Source organism: Benincasa hispida, unplaced genomic scaffold, assembly GCF_009727055.1.
Source record: "Benincasa hispida cultivar B227 unplaced genomic scaffold, ASM972705v1 Contig50_2, whole genome shotgun sequence".
Lineage (NCBI taxonomy): Eukaryota > Viridiplantae > Streptophyta > Magnoliopsida > Cucurbitales > Cucurbitaceae > Benincasa > Benincasa hispida.
This window is the reverse complement of record NW_024064891.1, coordinates 158,460-183,625: the sequence shown is the minus strand read 5'-3', so window position 1 is coordinate 183,625 and position 25,166 is coordinate 158,460. Positions and strand designations below refer to the sequence as shown.

The window sequence follows — 25,166 nt, the reverse complement described above, 5'->3', positions numbered from 1 at the left end:
AATAACAATTAAGGAGATAAAGACATGCAGAAGTTGGTAACCGGTTCGATGAAATCCACTTACGTTTAAGGGGTAGTGTGCCTGAAAAAGATAATCCATTAATATTAATAAGTTAAGCAATTTACAACGTAGTACTTATCTGAAATACACAATTATTACAGTAACTCACATAGAGCTCAATTCACTGATCACCTAGGCTCCCCCTAGATGTGAGACGCCCTCTCAAATGCATTTAGGCTTCCCTTAAGTTTGATAATATTAGTGTTGAACACTTCGGCTTTCGGCAGTATGTGAGACTCCTCTCAACGTTGTTATCTTTCCTTCAAATCAATGAACTCCCTTCACTGATGAATTTTAGGATCCCCTAAGATGGAGAACTTCTTCTCTTTAGTAATGACTTAGGCTCCCCCTAAGATAATGAGAATGCCTTCTTGATATTGATGGCTTAGGCTCCCCTTAAGACCGTGATTACCTTCAACATGTTGCACTCAACTGATGAAGAACTTGCACAACAAAATATAATGAGCAAAGAACAAAAACACAATATTGCACATTCGACCACAGAAAACGTCTTGCTCAATTATCAAAAGTGTAAACCCTAAATGATCTGAAAAATTCACCTTTAATAATCGAATCTAAGAAAAGAAACAAATCTCTATCTGAAAAAGATAAGCCGCGTCTCAATAAAGAAAAATATCGGATGGAATGAATCAGTTGAAATTTTTTCGATAAGGAAAAAATCTTTTGTACGAAAAAACTGATTGTCCAAAACAGATGTTAAGGCTTTATTTGAGATAATTGTAGAAACCAATGTCTTAGAAAAATATAAAACTAACTAAACAAATCTTCAACAAAATGTGTACCTAGTACATGTATGGAAGCACAATCATGAACTCGGTACTCGGTTTAGCCCTAACCATGGATGGGGTCTCCGAGTTCATGGTCTCCAAAAACTCCTACCAATTCCATTTTGAAAATCTATGCTATCGAGAACTTCCTTTCAACTCCATTGCCTCACTCACCTCATTACCTCTTTAGTATAACACATGCCTGGTGGGGAATATACAATTACATTGCAAGATGTTGCCATTCAATTTGGATCACTAGTGGATGGAAAACCTGTTATTGAATTGTTGCAGTATGATTGGAAAAATGTTTGTGAGGATTTTTGGGCGTTTGACCGATTGTATTGAAGGATCTAGATTGAGTAACCCATGATTAGCATAACAGTTTACATAATCGTCCTCGATATTGACGAGATCACTTTACAAAGATATGTATGAGTATATATTATGCAACTTATTGAAGGATTTTTTTTTTTTTGTTTTCCAACGAGTTGCACACATTAGTTCACCTAATGTTCATTCCTCTATTGGAAAATTTTGAGGAAGGTGGTAGGTACTCATGGGGTGGTGCCTATCTTATATGGTTATACAAAGATTATGTCGAGCTAGTTGTTCACCAGCTTTAGAAATAACATATCCATTGATACACATGTTGGGTTTTATGTCTTAAAACTCATGGTTTGTAAACAATAAAACTTATTATGAAAATTCAATAAGTTGTTAATGAATATATGTATTGCTTATTTCGTTTTAGAAATGAATCCAATAAACTAAAAAGACCCATGATTATTACATGAGTTCTTGAACTTTATGTGGAGATATAAAAGTGGATCAGGTTTGAGTAAATAGTCAAAATGATCTATAGTATATGAATGAGGTTGGACGCCTTATTCTGCTAACACTATTGGATGTGGCCCACTCCATAGTTGTTACAAAGAGTTGTAAAGTTCTACAGATGATGTGATCCTAATTCGTACATGTTGTGACACTATGCAATGGAGTTATATAAGGTCGGATCACAAAATCAATCACTTTTACTTTATAATGCTTTTTGTTGTATAAGACTGACTATTTCAAAGCAATGACCTAGGTAACTTGACCTTAATCCTAAAATAACTATGAACTTATGTTTATTTGGGATTATTCTTAGATTTGCACAGGTGAGTGTTGACTCAACAACGCCGGTTCAATATACCTCCATTTCAGGAGTAAGACCAAGTAGATAGCTGGGGACATAAGGTACAAGATGGAATTTACTCCTACCCACTTTTAGGGATAGTAGAGAGGTTGTTTCTTTAAATGCTGACTTCGGGTCTTGAACAAGGGGCCCCACCCTCTTATTGGCCCGAGAGGGACTCGGTTTGTTATCAGATCACAAATCAATTGCTCATTAGAGGATCAAAAGGACTTAAGGAACCAGAGATAATCTCGGGGGTAAAATAGACATTCAACCCAGCCGTTATTATGAACAACCTGTGAAGGGATAACTTACTAATCATGATTATATCGAACGAACAAAATATATCTAATAAACATATCCATGGATATAGTCTGAATACTATAACTTTATGTAGTGACATAAATAGGATCAAGTCAACAGTATATAGCCTAAATAATCTAATAAGTATATGGATGAAATTGGGTATCTCATCTTAGTAACACCATTGGATGTGGCCCATTTTATAGTTGTTACAAAGAGTTGTAAAGTGTTACAAACGATGTGATCCACAGATCGTTCATGTTGAAACCTATGAGTGGGGGCATCCTATGCAATGAGTTTGCATATAGATTGGACAACAAAAATAGTCACTTATCTTTATAACGACCGTTTACTGTTAAAACGAACTTCTATTTGTTCGGGATTATCCTTTGATCTGCAAACGGTGAGAGTAGTCCAACAACACTGCTCAATAAGCCTCCCATTTTGGGGATAAGACCAGATGAATAGTTGGGAACATAGCTCTGCAAGATGGAATTCACTTCTACCTGATTTAGGGTTATCAGATAGATTGTTCTCTTAAATACTAATTCCAGGTCTTGAACAATCGGGGTCCTACCTTCTCATGATAGAGAAAGGACTTGATTCATAGGGATATGAATCAAAATTATTCATTAGAGGGTCAGTGAGAACTTAAGGAACAAGATGTATTCACAGGGATAAAATGACTATATTGACCCAACTGTGATTACGAATAACCTGTGAAGGATCGACTTACTATTTATGGTTATATAAAGTGGACATAATATATCTACAATGAGGGGAGTTCAACTATAGGCTATAGTGGAGTGACCCATGAGTTAACGAATGGGGGTTAGATCAGTCTAATAAGTTTAGCCGATTAATCTCGGATCGTTGGAACCCATGATCTGTAGGTCCACGAGGTCCCCTACTAGCTCGTAAATGCATAAGCTTTAGAGTAGCTTGATAAATTAATTTGAAATGTTCAAATTAGAATTAAACGGAATAGAAGAATTTATATTTAAATATATGAAGATGGATTTGTACAAAAATTAATTTAATATTTGATACTAAATTAATTAGTATTATTTAAAAATTAATTTATGAAATTAATTTGATAAAATTAATAAAATTTTAAATTTTAAAATCAAAATTGAATCGGTTTTGATGGAAATTGAAAAGTTGGAAACATGCACAAATGGAAAAACAAGTTTTTCCATTACCCATCTTCTACTTGCTCACACAAACACCATTTCCTCCTCTTCATTTACTCCAAGCATGAGCTGCAACTCATGCAGTGTTCTTCTTTGCATGTTCACCAGCAATAAATAAAGAAGATTGGAGTGATTTTGAGGCATGTATTCAATATAAATTTAGAGAAAATTTCGTGTTGAAGAAAGGGTTCTTCAAACAAGTGGTGCAGTGAGCTTTTCTCTGGTTTTCCATTGCTTCAAGTTGTTCTTGAGTCCCACAACTCGTTCTAAAGCTTCAAGAGGATAGTAGGAAAGATTTTGAGGTGGTTCACAGTGTTCTTTGAAGAAGACAATTGTTGTTGATCATGATCTTGAAGAGTTCTATAAAGGTATGACTACAAACTCTCTTATATTTGATGAACATGCTTTAGTTTCTGCCAAAATTAGTGAATTTGAATGTTTATTGATCCTTGTTGCTTCTGCTGCATGTTGATACACTCTTACAATTGGTATCAGAGTATCATATAAGCATTCAATTCGTTTTAATTTTGAGTTTGAACCAAGAGTAGCCGGTCTGACCGGTTTTCTTGAGGTTCAGTCTGGTTCAGCCTCAAAGGGTTTTGGCTGGTTCGGTTCAGACTTATCCAGTCCGATTCAAGATGCTAGGGTTCGGTTTGGAGCGGTTCGAGTGGTTTAAAGAGGTTTTGAAAATGTTTGTATTAATTAGGCATCTGTTTCCTTGTTTATGCCAAAACTAAAATCATATCAGTTAGTATTTAATTGTTTATGTATGTGATGTATTTAATAACTAAATAATTCATGTATATGCATATAGTATGCCATGTAAATTTAAAACCCCCACCGTAAGAAGCATGTTACATGCATTGAAAGTATGTTATAAATGTTATAATATATAGTATGCATGTTAGGGTTATATTAGATATTAAATGCCTTTGTTAAATGTTGTGGATGTTTAGCATATCTAAAATTTTGTAAGTTGTTATAAAATTCGGTTAGACGTTTAAAATCTATAACAAAGAACAGTTGCATGCTCACTTAGGTTAACAACTAGTTTTAATCGTTAAAATAGATTGTTACTTATAAAATTCGGTTACAAACTCATGTCGGTTCATAAACATGTCTAAGGTTGGGGGTACTTAAGTGGACGGTTTACAAAGCACCTTCTACCTGGGGATTATGACCGAAAGATTGAGCATTGTTAACTGATTTTATGAGCTTGCATGAGTGATGTGAGGTAATGAAATGGTTTATCACCTAGACATTGTAGGTTAAATCTAATTATAAGCGTTATACTTGGATAAACCTCCTAGACTTAGGTTATTTAAATTTGGCCGTTATACCTAAGTAAATAACCAAATATATAGAACACTTCATTGGAAGATTAACAATATATTTGATATATAGTTATTAGCTCTAACATCCTCAAGAGTTCACACCGTGAGATCCATGCTCGGCTTCGTGTCGCTTTTACCGTGACTGCTCCATTTGGAAAGTGTTTGCATGGGTCAATAACAAGGTGAATGAGGGAGGTAGTTCATAGTAAGTGGGTGAAGAAAATGTTTCAACATTGTCCTATGGTCTCCTCCATTAGTTTGAACCGTAAAATTCCTATGTTGTGACTGCTGTCGTTTTTAGGCAGCACTAGCTAGTCGTTAACCGTGACGATCCCATCAGAGGGTTATAACATAGGATTCAGAACAACTTCAGTAAATAGGGTCTTATAGTACCGTCTTGGGTATTGTCTTCTATTTCGGGGGCATATTCATATCGTTCTATAAGATCTGAAAATGGCGGGTCACACTTACAAGAATTATTAATTGTTAGTAAAAATCTTGACCAAAAACAATAACCAAAAGAACTATTGGAATATGAGTTATTCTAGAGACAGTATTTGGTCAAGAATTATCTTGCTTCTGTGAAGGAATTCTTGACTGCTCCTCGGTAGAAATTGTTCTAAAGCACTAAAGTATCGTTGCAAATAAATAAAGATTTATTGGGTACTTTATTATTTTTGCTAAAAAAGGATTTAAATGCATATTTAATAGAGTTTGTTTAAAAATGCTTCAGCAATGTCGAACTCAATCATACAATTGCTTGCTTCTGATAAATTTAATGGGGAGGGATATTCGAAATGGAAGTCAAACATTAATACGATATTAGTTGTAGATGATCCGAGGTTTGTGTTGACGGAGGAATTTCCTCCGGTTCCCAGTTCAACAGCCAATCGAAATATTCAGGACATCTATGATAAGTGGGTGGGGGCGAATGAGAAAGCTCGGGCCTATATCTTAGCGAGTATATCTGATGTACTCAATAAGAAGCATGTGATCATGCCTACCGCCCGTAAAATAATGGCGTCATTACAGGAGATGTTTGAGCAACCGTCACCCTCTGTTAGACACGAAGCCATTAAGTATGTCTATGTTACGCGCATGAAATATAGAACCAACGTAAGAGAACATGTTCTCGATATGATGGTTCATTTTAATGTTGCGAAGGCTCACAGGGTGATGATAGATGAGACAAGTCAAGTGAGCATGATACTGGAATCTGTCCTGGAGAGTTAGCTGCCATTTAGAACAAACGCTGTTATGAACAAAATCACTTATAATATGACGACACTATTGAATGAGTTACAGACTTATCAATCAATGATGAAACTGAAGAAAAAGAAATAAATATTATTTTGAAACCTAAGAAGTTTTATAAGGGGTCTACGTCTGGAATGAAACCCACTGATGATAAGAAGTCTGGTCCTTCTTCTTCAAAGGACAAAACCGTACAAATGAAGAAGAAAGGAAAAGGGAAAAAGGAAGCCACTGCAAAGAAAAATGAAAACAAAACTCCCAAAGGAAAATGTTTGCATTGTGGAGAAGTTGGGCACTGGAAACGTAACTGGCCAAAGTATTTGGCCGAGAAGAAAATAGAAAAGGCAAAACAAGTTAAATCTGATTTACTAGTTGTTGAAACATGTCTAGTGGAGAATTTTCACCTTACCTGGATATTGGATTCAGGCGTCGCTAATCATGTTTGCACTTTTCTATAGGAAACTAGTTCTTGGAGAAGACTTTCTGAAATTGAGATGACTTTCAAGGTGGGAACGGGTGAAGTCATTTCAGCTAAAGCAGTGGGAGATGTCAAGTTGTTTTTTGGAGACTCTTTTATCTTACTTAGGAATGTATTTTATGTACCTAAGATGAAAATAAATCTGATCTCTATTTCCTGTCTGCTAGAAAATATGTATAATATATCTTTTGAATGTAATGAAGTTTTTGTTATTCAAGAGGTGTTCATATTTGTTATGCAAAACTTGAAAATAACTTGTACATATTAAAACTAACTAAAACAAGAGTCATTTTAAATATAGAGATGTTTAAAATGGCTGAGACTCATAATAAGAAGCGAAAAATTTCTCCTAACGCCTATCTTTGGCACCTTAGACTTGGTCACGTTAATCTCAATAGAATTGAGAGATTGGTAAAAAAACGGTCTTCTAAATAAGTTAGAAGATAGTTCTTTACCTCCATGTGAATCGTGTCTTGAAGGAAAAATGACTAAAAGATCTTTTTCTGCCAAAGGTCTACGTGCTAATGAGCCTCTCGAACTTATACATTCGACCTATGTTGTCCGATGAATGTTAAAGCCCGAGGAGGTTATTAGTATTTTGTCAGTTTTATTGATGATTACTTTAGATATGGCTATATTTACTTAATCAGTCATAAGTCTGAAACTCTTGAAAAGTTCAAAGAATTTAAGGCTGAGACTGAAAATCTGTTTAGTAAAAGAATCAAAACATTTTGATCTGATCGAGTTAGTGAGTATATGGATTTACAATTCCAAGACTATCTAGTAGATCATGGAATTCAATCCCAACTCACAGCACCTGGAACACCACAACAAAACGGTGTTACAGAAAGGAGAAATCGAACCTTATTGGACATGGCTCGGTCTATGATGAGTTATGCTAAGTTACCTAAATCCTTTTGGGGGTATGCAATGCATACTGCAGTATTCATTCTAAACGTTGTTCCTTCAAAAAATGTTTCAGAAACATCGTATGAATTATGAAAAAGACGCAAAATGAGTTTACGTCATTTTCGTATCTGGGGTTGTCTAGCACATGTGTTGGTATAGAATTCTAAGAAATTGGAAACACGTTCGAAATTATGCCTATTTGTAGGATACAACAAAGAAACAAAAGAAGGATTGTTTTATGATCCCCAAAAAGATAAAGTATTTGTATCAACAAACGCTATGTTCTTAGAAGAGGATCATTTTAAAAATCATCTACCTTGCAGCTAATACTGCAAGAAATGACTAAAGATACTACAGATACATCAATAAGAGTTGTTGATCAAGCTGGTCCATCAACAGCTGTTGTTGTCCTGTCACATCCATTCCAAGAGTTAAGGATGCCTCGACGTAGTGGGAAAGTTATTCAACAACCTGAACGCATATGCGTTTAACAGAAACTCAAAACATCATACAAGATGATGGTTTAGTGGATCCATTAACCTTTAAAAAAGCAATGGAGGATGTTGATAAGGAACAATGGATAAAAGCCATGGACAATGAATTGGAGTCTATGTACTTCAACTTTCTCTGAGAACTTGTAGATCAACCACATGGGGTTACACCTATAGGTTGAAAATGGATCTACAAGAGGAAACGTGACCAAACTGGCAAGGTGCAAACCTATAAAGCCAGACTCATGGCAAAAGGTTTTACCCAAAGAGAAAGAGTTGATTATAAAGAAACTTTTTCTCCTGTTGCCATGATAAAATTAATAAGAATACTTCTTTCCATTGCCACATATTATGACTATGAAATATGGAAAATGGATGTCAAGACAGCTTTTCTCAATGGCTATCTTGGTGAAAGTATTTTAATGTCTCAACCAGAAGAGTTCATCGAAAAAGGACATGAACAGAAAGTCTGTAAGCTTAATCGATCCATTTATGGATTGAAACAAGCATCCAGATCCTTGAATATAAGGTTTGATACTGCGATCAAATCTTATGGCTTTGAACAAAATGTTGACAAACCTTGTGTGTACAAGAAGATAGTCAACAAGATTGTAGCGTTCTTAGTTCTTTATGTTGATAATATCTTGCTCACTGGGAATGAGACAAGTTTCCTAGCTGATGTAAAAATATGGTTAGCAACACAGTTCCAAATGAAAGATTTGGGTGATGCTCAGTATGTTCTAGGGATACAGATCTTTTGGAACCGAAAGAATAGAACATTGGCACTATCTCAGGCATCTTATATTGATAAGATGTTGTCAAGATATAATATGAAAAATTCTAAGAAAGGTATGTTATTTTAGACATGAAATTCATTCGTCGAAGGAACAGTGTCTTAAGACACCTCAAGATGTTGAGGAAATGACAAGAATTCTATACGCATCTGCAGTTGGGAGTTTGATGTATGCCATGTTGTGTACACGCCCTGACATATGCTTTGCAGTTGGAATCGTCAGCAGGTTCCAATCCAATCCAGGACACAGTCATTGGACAACTGTCAAAAACATCCTCAAATATCTAAGAAGAACGAGGGACTATATGCTTGTGTATGGACTTAAGGATTTGATCCTTACAGGATACACTGATTATGATTTTAAGACTGTCGTAGATTCTAGGAAATCTACTTCAGGATTAGTTTTCACTCTCAACGGAGGAGCTATAGTTTGGAGAAGCATTAAGCAAAGTTGTATTGCTGACTCCACAATGGAAGTGAAATATGTGGCTGCATGTGAAGCTGCTAAAGAAGCAGTATGGCTATGCAAATTCTTGGTTGATTTGGAAGTAGTTCTAGATATGCACCTGTCTATCACACTGTATTGTGACAATAGTGATGTTGTTGTCAAATTGAAAGAACCAAGGAGTCACAATGTGGAAAACATATTGAAAGAAAGTACTATCTCAAAGATAGTACACCAATGAGATATGATCGTTACAAAGATTGCCTCTGAAGACAACCTTCCTGATCCATTTACAAAGGCCCTCTCGGCTAAAGTGTTCGAGGGCCACCTACTTGGTCTAAGACTCCGAGTAGTGTACTCTAGGGAAAGTGGGAGAATATCTATGGTATTAGAGATGTCCTAGTTTATTTTTTTTCCCTTTATGTTTCTCAACATTATATTGTATGTATTTGTTATCACTAGAGTTTTAGTCCAAGTGGGAGATTGTTGGGAATGTCCTAGAACTCGCAGTTCGTGTTAAACATTATATTTATCAATAATAATAAGTTGTTAATTTTGCATTCTATTATGAAAATCCAATAAACATATCCATGGCTATAGTCTGAATACTGTAACTTTATATAGTGACATAAATAGGATCAAGTCAACAGTATATAGCCTAAATGGTCTAATAAGTATATGGATAAAATTGGATATCTTATCCTGGTAACACTATTGGATGCGGCTCACTTTGTAGTTGTTACAAAGAGTTGTAAAGTGCTACAAACTATGTGATCTACAAATCGTTCATGTTGAGACATGAGAGTGGGGGCATCATATGTAATGAGTTTGCATAAAAATTGGACCAGAAAAATAGTCACTTTTCTTTATAATAATCATTTACTGTTAAAACTGACTATTTCATCTATTAAATAACCTAGGTTAACACAATCTTAATTCTGAGCTAGCTATGAACTCCTGTTTATTCAGGATTATCCTTTGATTTGCAAATGGTGAGAGTAGTCCAACAACACTACTCAATAAGCCTCCCATTTTGGGGATAAGACCGAATGAATAGCTGGGAACATAGCCCTGCAAGATAGAATTCACTTCTACCCGATTTAGGGTTAGCAGATAGGTTGTTCTCTTAAATACTGATTCTAGGTCTTGTACAATCGGGGCCTCGTCTTCTTATGATAGAGAAAGGAATTGATTTATAAGGTTTATGAATCAAAATTGTTCATTAGAAGGTCAGTGGGAACTTAAGGAACAAGATGTATTCACAGGGATAAAACGACTATATTGACCCAGCTGTAATTACGAACAACCTGTGAAGGATCGACTTACTGATTATGGTTATGTAAAGTGGACATAATATATCTATAGTGAGGGGAGTTCAACCATGGGCTATAGTGGGGTGATCCATTAGTTAACGAATGGGGATTAGATCGGTCTAATGAGTTTAGCCGATTAATCTCGAATCGTTGGAATCCATGATCTGTAGGTCCACGAGGTCCCCCTACTAGCTCGTAAATGGATAAGCTTTAGAGTAGCTTGATAAATTAATTTGAAACATTCAAATTAGAATTAAACGGAATAGGAGAATTTGTATTTAAATATGATTTAAATATATGAAGATGGATTTGTGCAAAAATTAGTTTAATATTTGATATTTAATTAATTAGTATTATTTAAAAATTAATTTATGAAATTAATTTTATAAAATTAATAAAATTTTCAGTTTTAAAATCAAAATTGATTTTGAAATCAGTTTTGATGGAAATTGAAAAGTTGGAAACATACACAAATGGAAAAACAAGTTTTTCCATTACCTATCTTCTACTTGCTCACACAAACATCATTTCCTCCTCTTCATTTACTCCAAGCATAAGTTGTAAATCATGCAGTGTTCTTCTTTGCATGTTCACCTGTAATAAATAAAGAAGATTGGAGTGATTTTGAGGCATGCATTCAATATAAATTTTAGAGAAAATTTCGTGTTGAAGAAAGGGTTCTTCAAACAAGTGGTGGAGTGAGCTTTTCTTTGGTTTTCCGTTGCTTCAAGCTGTTCTTGAGTCCCACAACTCGTTCTAAACCTCCAAGAGGATAGTGGGGAAGATCTTGAGGTGGTTCATGGTGTTCTTTGAAGAAGACAACTGCTGTTGATCAAGATCTTGAAGAGTTCTATAAAGGTATGACTACAAACCCTCTTATATTTGATGAACATGCTTTAGTTTCTGCCAAAATTAGTGAATTTGAATGCTTATTGATCCTTATTGCTTCCGCTATATGTTGATACACTCTTACAATTCAACCTCAAAATCACTTATTTATTGGTTACTCCTTGGTTTGCATTGAAAAGCTATTTTTCAAAAAAAATTGAATTGCATAAATAGTCTCATGGGATTCGACTCTTGGAATACTTCAAGATTTATTACTTCATCGACATTGTACGGTTGCACTTAGACCACTCTTATTTATATTCTTATCATTCATACACATTTGGTCGATCAATATTATTGTCTAATTATTGTCATGATGGTCAAGACATTTGGTCAACGAAAAGCCTCTTATATGCTTTAATCACAGAGTGGTTTCACGCAGATTGGGCGCTAAGACAATTCGGCTTAGGACAAATAGTTTCATCGTTGTGTTATATGAACATGCAACTGCACTAGATTGACTTTTGCAATTTGCCAAAAGGTTGAAAACAATTTGGCTTATGATTTCATGCGGATTACATATCGTTGTGGCATGCACATCATGATCATTGTGTACGAGAAGATATAGTAGATAGATCAGTTGTATTTGATGACTATTTACCTTGGTATCACTCATTTACGAGAAGATATATCACACCCGACGACACTTATTTCTATTACATGGTAAGAATTTAATTATCTAATTTTTCAATTAAATTATATGAATATTATAGTATATTAATCTTTTTCTCCATGTAGAATGATTTTGTTCAAGATGTTGGAACAATATTCAATACGATACAATTTACCACATTTAATTCAATGTATGAAAAATGTATGGTAAATATAGAAGATATCATTGAATAGATATGGAGACTTAATGATGCTGACATTGATAGAAGATGTGCTCGTCGTAGACGGAAAAAACAATAGGCCGAAGATATTTTAAAGTAATACGTTAACCAAAAAGGTCCTCACATAGTTAATGATCTGATTCCAGTTTCTCCTGGACACCCCCTAGGACTTCAAACAAATATCACATCAAGTTCTGGTCATCAATAGGTGTATTATGCACGATGATTTCCCATATATTGTAACTCAACAAGATATTGATGATGTAATTCATCATCAGTCACACTTTGAAATACCTATACCTCGTCGTGGGCAACATGAGAGAAGACTACCACTGTATGACACATGAGTTTCTATTGAAGTGTAATAATATTTTTAACTTTTTATGTACTTTTATTTAAATATTATTTTGTTAATCACTTTTCATATTATGTGTCTCCGATTTATATATTTCCGAAAAAAATACATGTTTTTATTGTTTTATAAACAACCTTAAAAAAAATAATCATAAACCTTCGATTTCTTTAGCAACTAAAAAAAGGGCTATAATTGACCTGATACACAATTTTTTGTCTACTCGTGCACATGTACCATGAGTTTTATATATTTGGATTGACGTGGATGTATTGGGTACATGATTTCTTCTCCACCGAGATTATCCTACCTTTTGTCAATACTTTTGACTTCAATCCTAAATCAACATAGTTAATTTGTTTTTTTAATTAGGTTATTAAAATATTTTTTCACAACTACCCTATATTTACCATTTTTTTAAAACTACATTACTCTTCAAATTACCAAAATATGTGCAAAGGGATTTAAAATGTTTGATAAAAGAAAGAAAATTTGTTATTTGAGAGAAATCGTACAGTAACGGAACACACCAAAAATCAGATTTTTAATTATCTCATATTTAGCCTTATTTTGAAGAATAATATAATGATAAAAACTAAAAGAATATTGGAAAATTATAAATATATGGCTGGAATGTGTTTTCTAATTTTCAATTCAAGTAATTATCAAATTAAGCATCGAAACACCTCTAAAATATATTTTTTATCAATTTTTTTTTTCAAAAACCAAATTACCAAGTTTTGAAAATTATGTTTTTTTAAACAAATTTTGGTCAACAACTTAACTCTTATACTCAGAAAAGAAGAAAACTAATGCAAAAGGTTGATAGAAAGTAGATTTAATTTAAAAAATTTAAATGGATACCAAAATAGGATCTAGATTTTATTTAACACAACTTTCACCCATAAGTTTTTTTGTTTAGTAATCTCCTTTCTATCTACGTTTTCAAACATCAAGATAAGTTTTGAAACCTTTTTATCTAGAGATGTCCAATTTTCCTACGGGGACGGGGTCTCGTGGACCCCGCCTCGAACGGGACGGGGATTCCCGATTAGACGGGGAATGGGGGAGGGAGTGGAGGCAAAAAAATTTTCGTGAGCTAAACGGGGACGAGGACGGGGTCCTGATTCGCTTCTACATATTTATTTAGTATAGTTATCTAATGTTATGTTATTATTATTATTATACAAATATTACATTTAAATTTCAAAGTTGATTATTTATTGAAAAAGATAATGAATATGTTTAAATTGAATATTTAAATTTAGATTATATATGTGAATAATTTGATTTATATTTATTTCTTTCTACTAAAAAAAGTAATTAGCTTTTTTAGGCAAAATTTGAGCAATTTATCTTTAAATTCAAATTGTTATGTAAAACCATAATGAACAATTTAGTGATAAAGTTAATTATTTAATTAAAATTTGCTCACGTTAGTGATTTAAATTAATTGAATGTTTACAAAAAAAAGTAACGGGAAAAAATTCCTCGCGGGGAACCCAATCCCTGCAAATTTCCCGCGGGGAAGCCCTGCCCCGGTCCTCATGGGGAATTTCACGGGATGGAGAATGAAATGAGGAGCGGAGAGCGGGGATGGGGAATGACATCCCGGCCCACCCCATGGACAGCTCTCTTTACCACCTCTCCAAATTTAGATATGAACTCCAACATCTTTTTAAGAAAATTGAACCAAAGAAACGAAATTGGGAAAAAACGGACCTAAGTTTCAAAAAACAGAAACTAAAAATGAAATGATTATCAAATGAAGCCTTAGTTAATATTTTGAAAAAACGAGAGGAAATAATGAGTATAGTTCATTGGTTACTGACATATACTACCTCCCCATGAAGCTTAGAGATTCAATCCACATCCCCATATTTATTGCACTAAAAAAAGTTTGAAAAAAAGGATATAGTGCTAATCCAACCAATAATTTACTAGTATTACTTGTATTGAGTGATGATTTCATATAATGTCAAAGGAGTGGATCGGATTGGAAAGGAGTGTATTTTTTTTTCTCAATACTATTCAAGGTTAATAGTACAAACACTATACCAATTGAGTTATGCTCATTTTGGCGAGTGGAGTGTAGTCATTAACTTAACTCTATTTCTTGTTTGGACCAAAGACTTCTTAAACCCATTATAGACTTCATGATTTATTAATATCAATTAAATGATTTTACATTTTGAGTCCCACTACTAAACAACTCCCCCGATTAAATAACTCCACTCAATTATTCTAAATGTCTCTACATGTTTTGTTGATCTAACAAACGTGATATTTAGGAATGTGAGCATAATAAGTTTCTTTCCCAAAAAAGCTAGATGAATTATAATAAAAAAAACCTTCCAAAAAAGAAAAAGATTAAATGAATTTAAATTAAAAAAAATTGGAGCCAAAAGTTAATGACAGATATAGCTTTTTGGGGGGGGGAAAAATATGATTCTTATTAGATTATAAAGAAAACCATATTTTTAAATCACCAAAAGTGTCCAAATGTTTGTATTAAATTTTCAAGGTTCTTTAGTACTTATGATTATTTCTCTTATGTAGACCCAAAATTTTATTTGGTTAAATTAATTTTCAAATTATTTAAATATAGAGAAATTATTTCAAATAGTAAAATATAAAAAAATATTTACGAGATATAACAAAATTTTAGAACTATCAATGTTACTGAGTCTATCAGCGTCTATCAAAGTATATCATTAATAGTTCTAAAATTTTACTATATTTTATAAATATTTTGATTCATTTTTTTATATTTGATAACAACTATGGGCACTTAGAAAAAAATGATATTTAAATCTACTGGGTTCAAGTTGACGGCTTAAGCAATAAAAGCATTAATTATAAAACTACACAAAAATTAACATTTCCTAAGACATACATTCTAAAAACAATAATGCACTAGCTTTGAGCTGGATGCCAATACACTTTATGTATATAAAATGAAATGTTATTAAAAGTAGACAAGTAGGATAAGAAGCCTTACATTCTAGTATGGTCCAAATTACAAAAATATATCTTATGATTGAAATTAATTTATATTAATTTTTATGAGATATTTATAATGAAAATTTAGTTCTACACATATATAAATTATTTATTAATTTGGAGAATAAGAACATACCCTAGAGTTACCATTGATTGAGTTTATAAGTAATTAAATATATCTCGTAGACAAATAGATATATGTAGATTTAACTTACACTAATTGAAAGTTTAAGAATTTATTAGACATAAAATTAAAAGCCAACTAAAAGATACAAATCCTAAAATTTATAGATAAAACTTATAATTTGACCTAAGAAATTTTATAGCTATGTATTTCTTTTTTTTAAAAAAAAAAAAAAAGAAAAGAAATTTGATTCCTAATATGATCTAATTATCACACAAATAATGCAAAAAAGTTGTTTATTATTGTAATAATGCTTTGAGAAAGATGGCAAATAAATTGGGATTTTTTTCCTTCTAATTAACAACATAAGGAATAATAATGAGTTCATTTGAATTGGGAAAATTGAAGGATTAATTATGTGAAGTGGAAGTCCTATACAAGTTACTTTTGATATAAGTCTATGTTTTGAATTTATTTTGAAAGTGTTAAATGAGTTTAAAGAAAATAATTTTAGATATTTCTTTTTTGTGTTTGGCAAAATTAACTAATTGTGAAAGAAATATGTTTCTAATTATTTTAAAAATAGATTCGTGTACCTTTTTATAACAAAATTTAAAATTTCCATTTTATCTTTATAAAAATTAGGATTCAAATTATCCAAAGTTAATATATTTTTCACATACAAGCAAATTCTTTATCCTATTCCTTTCCAACCAAAAAAAAAAAAAAAATTATAAAAGGATTTTCAAAAATAGAAAAATAAGGAAAATTATTTACACAGAATAACAAAATTTTAATATTCTTTGATAGAGGCTGATAGAAGTCTATCAGTGTCTACAAGTGATAGAAACAGTCTATTACCGATAGACGTTGATAAATGTCTATCAATATTTTTGTTACTATTTCTGTAAATAGTTTGACATTTTTTCTATTTGTGAATTTTTTTCTTAATTTACATGATTAGTTGACGACATCTTTGGTTTTTCTTAATTGAAAAAAAAAATATTTTTTCTTTAAAATTACCATCGTTAAACCATGGTTTGTCTTAATAGTCAACAAATAATTTAGGGTAAATAAAATATTAATTTATATTGATATTTAAACATTTTAAACAAATTTTAAAGAAAAATATTTTAAAAAAATATTTTTTAAAAATATAAATTTATCAATAATTTCATGCAAATCTTAATAGAGGTCAATTTTAGTCATTATAAATCAATCGCAAAAATTTAGCGTTGATTTGTCAAACTCTAACATACTTCTTAAGTTTTAAATTAAAAAAACCTACCAAATACTCATTTACTTTACATTAGGTAGTTGATTTTTTATACAACAAAATTGATAGCAATAATTAATTTAAAAATTACAAAACAATCTCAAACTAAATCTTATATATCCAAAGTTTAGATATCCAAATTTCTCATTTTTCACACGTCGTAGATATAACACATTGAGTTTAAGAGAGTGACACGAATAAACTGAGATCATATCTGAATGAGAGAGATCCTGAGAATATGAAAAGAAACTAAAAGTCACTATCTATACCAAAACCTTCCTGTTCGTTGGCTCAATCATAGAAACTATAAAGTTAAGTATGCTTAACTTGGAGCAATTCTACATTGGTTGACCTCTTGAGAATTTTCTTAGGAAGCATGTGAGTGAAGACAAAACATGCTGAAGGATCCGTGTTGGTTTCTCATGAAGACATTCAAGACGAGTAAGGAGTTTAGAACTTAGAAAGAAAAAAATTGTTAATTAAACATATTAATATGTAATTAACTAGTTTAATGTCCTTTTATCATGTTTGATCTATAATTAGCCCTAATTAAAAGAAACATTCACTATATATTTTATACGAAAGGGACTTTTTTTCTGACCCCTCTCTTTTGAAACAAATACGAAAGGGACCCTTAATATTCAACAAGAGAGGCTTTTCAAAATGGATAATCAAAAGTGAGAGAGAGAGAGAGGCGAGTAGCACGCTTTTATGATTGAAAATGTAAATACAATAAGATCAATATTTTTGATATATTCATTCTACCAAACTCATTACTATATATGAAAGAGATGCTATACATATCAACACTTTTTAATCATGCTAACTAAATAGAATAATAGATAATAGTCTATCGCGGTCTATTGTAGATAGATTTTGATATTTTACTATTATTTGTAAATATTTTTAACAATCTTATCATTTAAAGTAATCTCCTTAAAAGATATTTTTATTCTCGTAATTTTGTAATTATGAATTTGTGTGACGAGAGTAATATTGTATCCTAGTTTCTATATATATATATATATATATATATATATATATTATTAAGATTCTGAAATCTCTTACTTTTTCTAACATGGGATCCTCAAGATGCCTTATCGAGATGATTCCTCTTTAATCTCACCATTCTTAGATTGGATCCTAAATTTTTGTTGTTTATTTTGACTGAATGTCTATTTAGACTTCATGTATTGTGATATCATATTAGATAATGTTGAAATACCTTGAATCTATTTGTTGGTGCTTCGAATAACCAAGTACGAGGGTCGAGCAACGCCCCCGAAACCTATTCAGAATTCATATTCAGCATATTTATTTATTTGTAGTTATTTACGATTATGACCCTAGGGTTTAGAGTAATGCGCTATATAAACTCTCTAACCCTAGAGGCGCCATTTTGATGTAATTTTCTGAAAACATTCTCTCTAATAATACTGTTCTCTCTCTCCCGTGGACGTAGCTAACACACTGTTAATGAATCACGTATATCTGTGTGTCGATCTTCTCTATCTCTACAATCCTTTTTGTGTTCTTTAATTGTCGATTTCGTAATAGATAATATGAGGTTTCATCTCAAAACTAATTAATAATGAAAAGAGTAGTTAATCTATTCTTTAGGTCCGTTGATTTTTTTCAATATGAAATTTAAAGAAATCATAAGTTAATAAGACAAAAATAAGATGATTCCAAAGCAATTAAGTTGAGTGAAACGAAAAATGTATATTATTATGTGTTGCACGAGTGGCAAGCATTAAGGGAGCTGTCGCATTCTAACTTAGCTTACGGGTTCAGCAAGATACCAAAGATAGAATAAATGTCAATTTTTGTGGCCATTAATGAATTAATTTAGGTGCTATGTAACTAAGGTTTTATTTATTTATTTTAATTTGTAACCCTAATGATGTTGAAACCACAAGAATCTTGCTGTCGTCCCACTTGCCTTGGGTCATAACTCAGCCATAATAGCAAGCTGTTCATGAATCATACATATAACTTAACCATATCCACCAATAATGTAATTAATTTTTCAAGACTTCATAATATATTCATTCATCTTCTCAACCACACACCTAATTTCTAGAATAATACTTGGTTTATACAGACTGCATTTAGGTCTTATAAACTCTATTTTTATCCTTTGAAATGTAGTAGCGAATAACGGGTTGAGATATTAGGTCAAATTCATGATCAAACAACAAAATTTGGGAGTGGGGGACTTAATCCAACCCAAACAAATCCCAAATTGAAACTTAGAACCCAACTTGAGAGTGGAGGCTTAATGTTATAGGTAGATTTGGGCAAGAGGGCACAAGGAGTTTGCAAATTATTTGATAAAAAAATAGCAAAACTCGAGCTAGAAAACTACACCTTAAGACCTAATTATGCATGGGAAGAGGGGAATTGGGTCAAGGCCCAAACTGACTTGCTCGACCTTGGCCTCGGCCTCAATCAAGAATGAAGGTGAGGTCGACCTTCCAATTTGATGAATGGGGCATGCTCCAACTTATTTAGGCTTTAGAAAGAGGATAGTTTTGGTCAAAAGCCCAAATTGACCTCCTTGGCCTTGGTCTCGGTCAAGGATGGAGTTGAGACCAATCCTCCCCTTTTGATGAATGTGGTATGCTACATACATGCCTTGGTCCATTTGGCTCAAGAATTAACCTAATATGAGGCGAAAACCCTGATATGGATGCCATAGATTAGCATTTCACTATAAATACATCATTAAAACTTCAAAGAAGTTGGTTCATTCTCTTTGCTGTAAATTTTTGCTACAACTCAAAGTAGCTTACTGACTTAAGTATTGAAGGTATTGTGGTAAGTACCATACTGGTGCTTAGAGCCTTCTTGTTTTGCAGGTTACTGTCTTCTCTGAATCATAAATTCGCCGTTGCTATCAGGTGAAAGTCAAGAATATCAACCATGACTTTACGACGATGGTTGCTAGGCATGAGGTGGCAAAATTTGATAATCGTCGACGGTGGACGACAATGGTGATGGTGGTAGCCGGATTGGCGATAAGTTGTGCAAGTTGATATCTTAGTTATGAGCGTGACATGAGAATAACTGGTTTGATGGATAAATACATTTTAATTTGCTATACTTGGGGTGAAGTACTACCTAGTCAACACTATTGATGTGTCCAATTTCAACTACAATTTAATGATATAATTGGTACTTGGAAGACAATCCACATATTGATCTCCTTTATTATTTATTTATTCATTTGCATTAGCTTTCTTTACAGAAAGAGCCATTAATATATATATTAATTTTTTGATCTACCAATAATTGAGACCAAATTGAGATATGTCATTAAATTAAAATTTCTTTTTAACAAGGAAAATATATGATTCCTTTACCCATAATAATTAGGACCAAATTGGCATATGCTTTGGAGTTTGCCTATTTATTATGTTTTATTTGAAAAAAAAAGTGTGTTATTCTTGTATTTATATCCATTAAATTATTAAACTTTTCTAATTAAATCAATTTTAAATTTTCAATAAGAATCGTTTATATATCTAACTCTCATTTATTGTCAATTTGGTAAAAGTTAGATTTGTAAAAATCTACACGTGTTTGAGAATTGATAATAATCGTAGGAAAAAGTCTAAATTGATTTATGCTTATGGAAATGTAAATGTTTAATTGATACAAATTATTAGTTTCCAAAGATATTTGTTGAACGAAATTTAAAAATTTTAAAAATGTAAATTGATACATCTATAAAAGTTCATAACTCCTAATATTTTTCTCTAAAAAGAAAATAACATTATAAAAACCATTCTAATTGATGACATAAAGTCTAAAGAACACTTTTTTTTTTTTTTGGGAAAACTTAAAGATGAGTTTGGTGCAATAAATTAGAGATGAGTTGGAAGCAGCTGCCATACACTGAATCTAATGTGTGACCATTGGTATTTTGAATTGAACTTATCTCATATGGACTTAAAAATGATTATTTAGCCAAAAACTTAGCTCATGTACTAAAAAGGAACTTTTTTTTTCGCTAACAAATAAATTTAGATCATAAACTTTAATTAAAAATAATTTAGTCAGGGTCATGCTTTCAATTTATTTGTTTGATAATCCATTATTATTATTATTTTTTATTTTTTATTTTTAGTTTTTACAATGGTTAAGAAATTTTAAACAGAAAGACATATGGTTTTTGTTTTTGAAATTGTGATAACGCTTAAAATGTGTTACCATTTTCTGCTTAACTCGAGTATGTTCCTATATTTTATGTATTATTCAATGATTTTATAGTTATCAGATAATCTAGAGGTTGAATTGAACGTTAGGGAGAAAATGAAGTTAAAATGGATCAATTTGGAGCTCTAACAAAATAATTAGGCCTAAAGATACAAAAATTACAAAACTGCCATTGAAGTAAAATGTCACGGTGCCAGTCGGTGCCAAAAATAGTAGGTAGCAGATTATGACAGCGCCACAACGCTTTGCACGGTTATAAAGTTAGTAGTTGAGTAATTAGGTCATATCTTTTGATTTGGATGGTTGTTTTGGGCGATGACCACTCATTTTTTTCATTTTTTTTGTCCTCTATCTATCTACAACATGAGTTTTAGATTTTGAGTTAAACATTTGTATGTAATTGGGCTGAAAGATGATGAGTTTTAGTTTTCTCATCTCCATGGAAAGGTAAGGATCCCAATTCCTAGTTCTTGAAGTTTTCTTCAACCGTAACTTTGTGAGACTTATGCTAAACTATAAATCTTGATTGTTTATATTTTTTCCATGTATTTTCATCTCGGAATTATATTCATGGTTGTGTTTGTTTGAGATTGTTTGACAAACTAGTCAAAGTTACAAGAGTGATTGTTATAGCTCTACACCTAATACGTAATCATTAGGTTCTTCAATCACCAAGTGACAAAAGTTAAGTTAGTGCTGTAAATTGATTTGACAATTCCAAATCATAGCATTCTTCGAACTAACTTAGAAGAGATTCGCAGCAGACACTTAATTAGAAAATTTTGAATTATTTTGTTCGTCTTAGCTATATAGCCCTAAATCTTAATGCTAATTGATTTGCATGGCTAGGATTGCTTTTCATCTAAACACGAAAATCAATTTAATTAATAGGACGTCCATTTAGTTTTTCTAAATGCAACAGGCTAAGCTTCGACAATATAGAAGTTAATCTGATGAATCTATGATCAAGCAAGCAATTGGAGATACATCTAAAAACTAGGATAGACCTCTTTTACTTTTCTTGCAATTAAAATTCACCATTTTATTTCTCAATGCACGTGATTCAATCCCACACAAAACCCCACCATTTATCACTTTAACTATATAATTAACTTTGAGAAACTAATCTTCACGTTTTTTTGTAAATTGATTCAGTCTTGCCACTTGTACTTAGTAGTATGAATAGTATTGATGAGTATAATATAAATTTCATTTAATTATTGGTCAGCTACATCAAATTGGACAACTGTATATTATAAAATACAATGAATTATAACAGTGTAAGTGGCTTTTGGTTGAGTGGTTAGGTTAGGTTATCAATTTTTCTCTCCAATTGAATGGTATTATGTCATTTAACAAGCAATGCTTAATTTTTTTAAAATAAGTCCAAAGTTCACAATTCAAAATGAAACTATTTTCATATATTTTGTCAATATGTTTACTTTTTAATAATAATAATAATTTTTTTAGTTTAAATCTCATTTTGATCCATAAACTACGAATTTTATTCTATTTTGATTCCTAAATTTTCAAAATGTCAATTTTAATCCCTAAATTTTTAAAACATATTTATTTTGGTCTGTGATGCCAATAATATGTTAAAATCTTAACAATCAACAATGTAGTATCTCATAATCTTTACTTTCACCTTCACCGAACAACTACGTTTCTACCAATGGTGAAAACCCAAAAATATAAAAGCAAAGAATTACGTTTCTACCGATGGTGAAAACGAGGGCATAGGTAATTTCTCAATTTTAAAGCAAAGAAGCATAGACAAAATATGCAGTTGAATTCCATGGTAGTAGTGAGAGCAAGGAGGTACATTGAGATGACATGGATTTTAAAAAATTACCCATATAAAGCATAGCTTAATTTGGTAGCACATCATATATATGGATACTGAGATAGAAGTGGCCACTTCATGAATCTGTTAAGTTTTTAACAGACTATTGACGGTGGGGGCTAAAATAAATATGTTTTAAAAATTTAGAGTGTTTTAAAAATTCAGAGGTCAAGATAGGAAAAAGTTCATGAGATTTAAACCTTTTTTTTTTTTTTTTTTATTACTTCATTTGAATTGTAATTGATTGCATTTAAAAATTGATATTGTTGTTTTATCTGGGTTTTAATAAAGATTCAAACTAAAAGAGTCATCAAAAATTATTTTTTTATTATTTGGAAAAAAAAATAATTATAAAACATATATTTTCTTTTTAGTTTTTTAAAAGAAAATAAAAAAATATTACCAAAGATAACCCTAATATATTACTTGTTAGGTAATCGAGCTTCTTTCATATTACTTTTTTTTAATTAATTAAATAAATGTAAAAATAGAGTGACGAACAAATGGATTGTTGTCCAGTAGAATGATCATTATCTTGAAAGCAATTGCAACACGACTTTGTTCGAAGAGATCGAAAATAGATAAAATAAGAAATCTATGTCTTTTCAAACACTAAGAGCTAACCTTACTTATGAAGGAAAATTTAAATATGTTCCACATCTAATCTTTAAATTTGTAATGTTTGTCATGAAACTAAACCTTTTGTAATGGTAAGAATCATTTGTAACGTTCAACATATTAAATCTGTATCATTTTGGTCAAAATGTAATGCCTAACTTGAGATGTCTTTTTGACAAGTCATTATGTACAATGGTAAGTCATTTCCATCATTAAATTGTTGCGTATAGAGTGATCTTGTTAAACGACATGTACAACAATGACTTTGAAAGATAATTCCATCTTAATAGATACAAGGATAAAAATAAATTTCTAACTTTACTTTTTTTTAAAAAAAAAAAAAAAAAAAAATTTAATTTTGTAATGGGTGATTTTGGACCGAAGTGTGTAATTGACATTTAGCGCAAATAGGAACGAAAAAGTCAAGAAGAAGCGTGTAGGGATTGAAAGTGGCAACTAAAAACCAAAATGAGCCTAGGAAAAAAGGGGGTTGGCTTAGGCCAGCCTAAGCTAGTGTGCTCCGCTTGGCCAAGCTGAGGTTGAGCCTCTCTAAATTTCCAACAGGGTTTGCTTTTCGTATGTCCCGACCTAAGAGATCATTTTGGACTCGAAATATTGTCTAAGTAAGATGCTCAACCTTGGCTAAGGCCGAGGCCAACCCTAAGCCAAACATGAAATTCGACATACTCTTTAGTTCTTGAGGCTATCTAATTATTCTAAGGTGACTCTGAAATCCTAAGGAACAACCTAGAGTTAACTTTCTTTAAATCCAAAGGAACAACCTAGAGTTATCTTTCTCTATAAATACATCAGTATAACTTCATAGAGGTAACTTGAGTCATGCTCTCAAACTCTTTGGCTTCTACACTATTTCACTTTCTAACTTAATCATCAGAGTGTGTAGGACATGCACCACAATGATGTACAGGTCTTCTCTTTTGCAGGTCACATTCTTCTTCTCTTCAAACAAATTCGCTGCTACTGTCACGTGAAGGTTAGGTGTATTCTCTTCTGTCCAAAATTTGGCATCGACAAATTTCAACAACAATTATCATAAAAAATTGGTTTCTATTTGCTCGTTGAATTAATTCCAAGAACATAGTTAGAAGTTAAACTACATTCTTTTGTCATTGTCCTTTAACCTTTATATGTCAAAAAAAAGTTATAAAAACGTCAAATTGGTTGAAAATCGTGAAATTAGATTGAGATATAAAGGCCCCAAAGTGAGCATAGCTCTGTTGTTGCAGGTATATGGATGTGTTAGTGACCAAAAGTTGTGTGGTAAAATGAAAAAATTCCTTTCAAAATGCTTGCAAATAACTAGCTACATTGATCAAAGTGTCAAAGTGAGCTTAACTCAACGGTAATTAATATAACTTTCTTTCTTAGAGATGGAAGGTTCGATGCTCCATCTTGTTGTACTAAGAAAATATAGTTAGATTGAAATCTAAAAATATAGTGATTCTAACT

At 31.9% G+C, this 25,166-nt stretch overlaps 1 protein-coding gene across 1 annotated transcript; it reads left to right on the top strand.

The window, feature by feature from the left end:
- The first annotated feature begins 5,587 nt into the window (after nt 1-5,587).
- LOC120069587 lies at nt 5,588-6,085 on the top strand. Its single transcript, XM_039021377.1, has one exon. It carries the CDS (start codon nt 5,588-5,590, stop codon nt 6,083-6,085), a length of 498 nt encoding a protein of 165 aa, XP_038877305.1.
- Nucleotides 6,086-25,166: the final 19,081 nt, after the last annotated feature.

Excerpts from the sequence above, each read along its gene's own strand:
- LOC120069587 (XM_039021377.1), top strand. The coding sequence starts at position 5,588 with ATGTCGAACTCAATCATACAATTGCTTGCTTCTGATAAATTTAATGGG.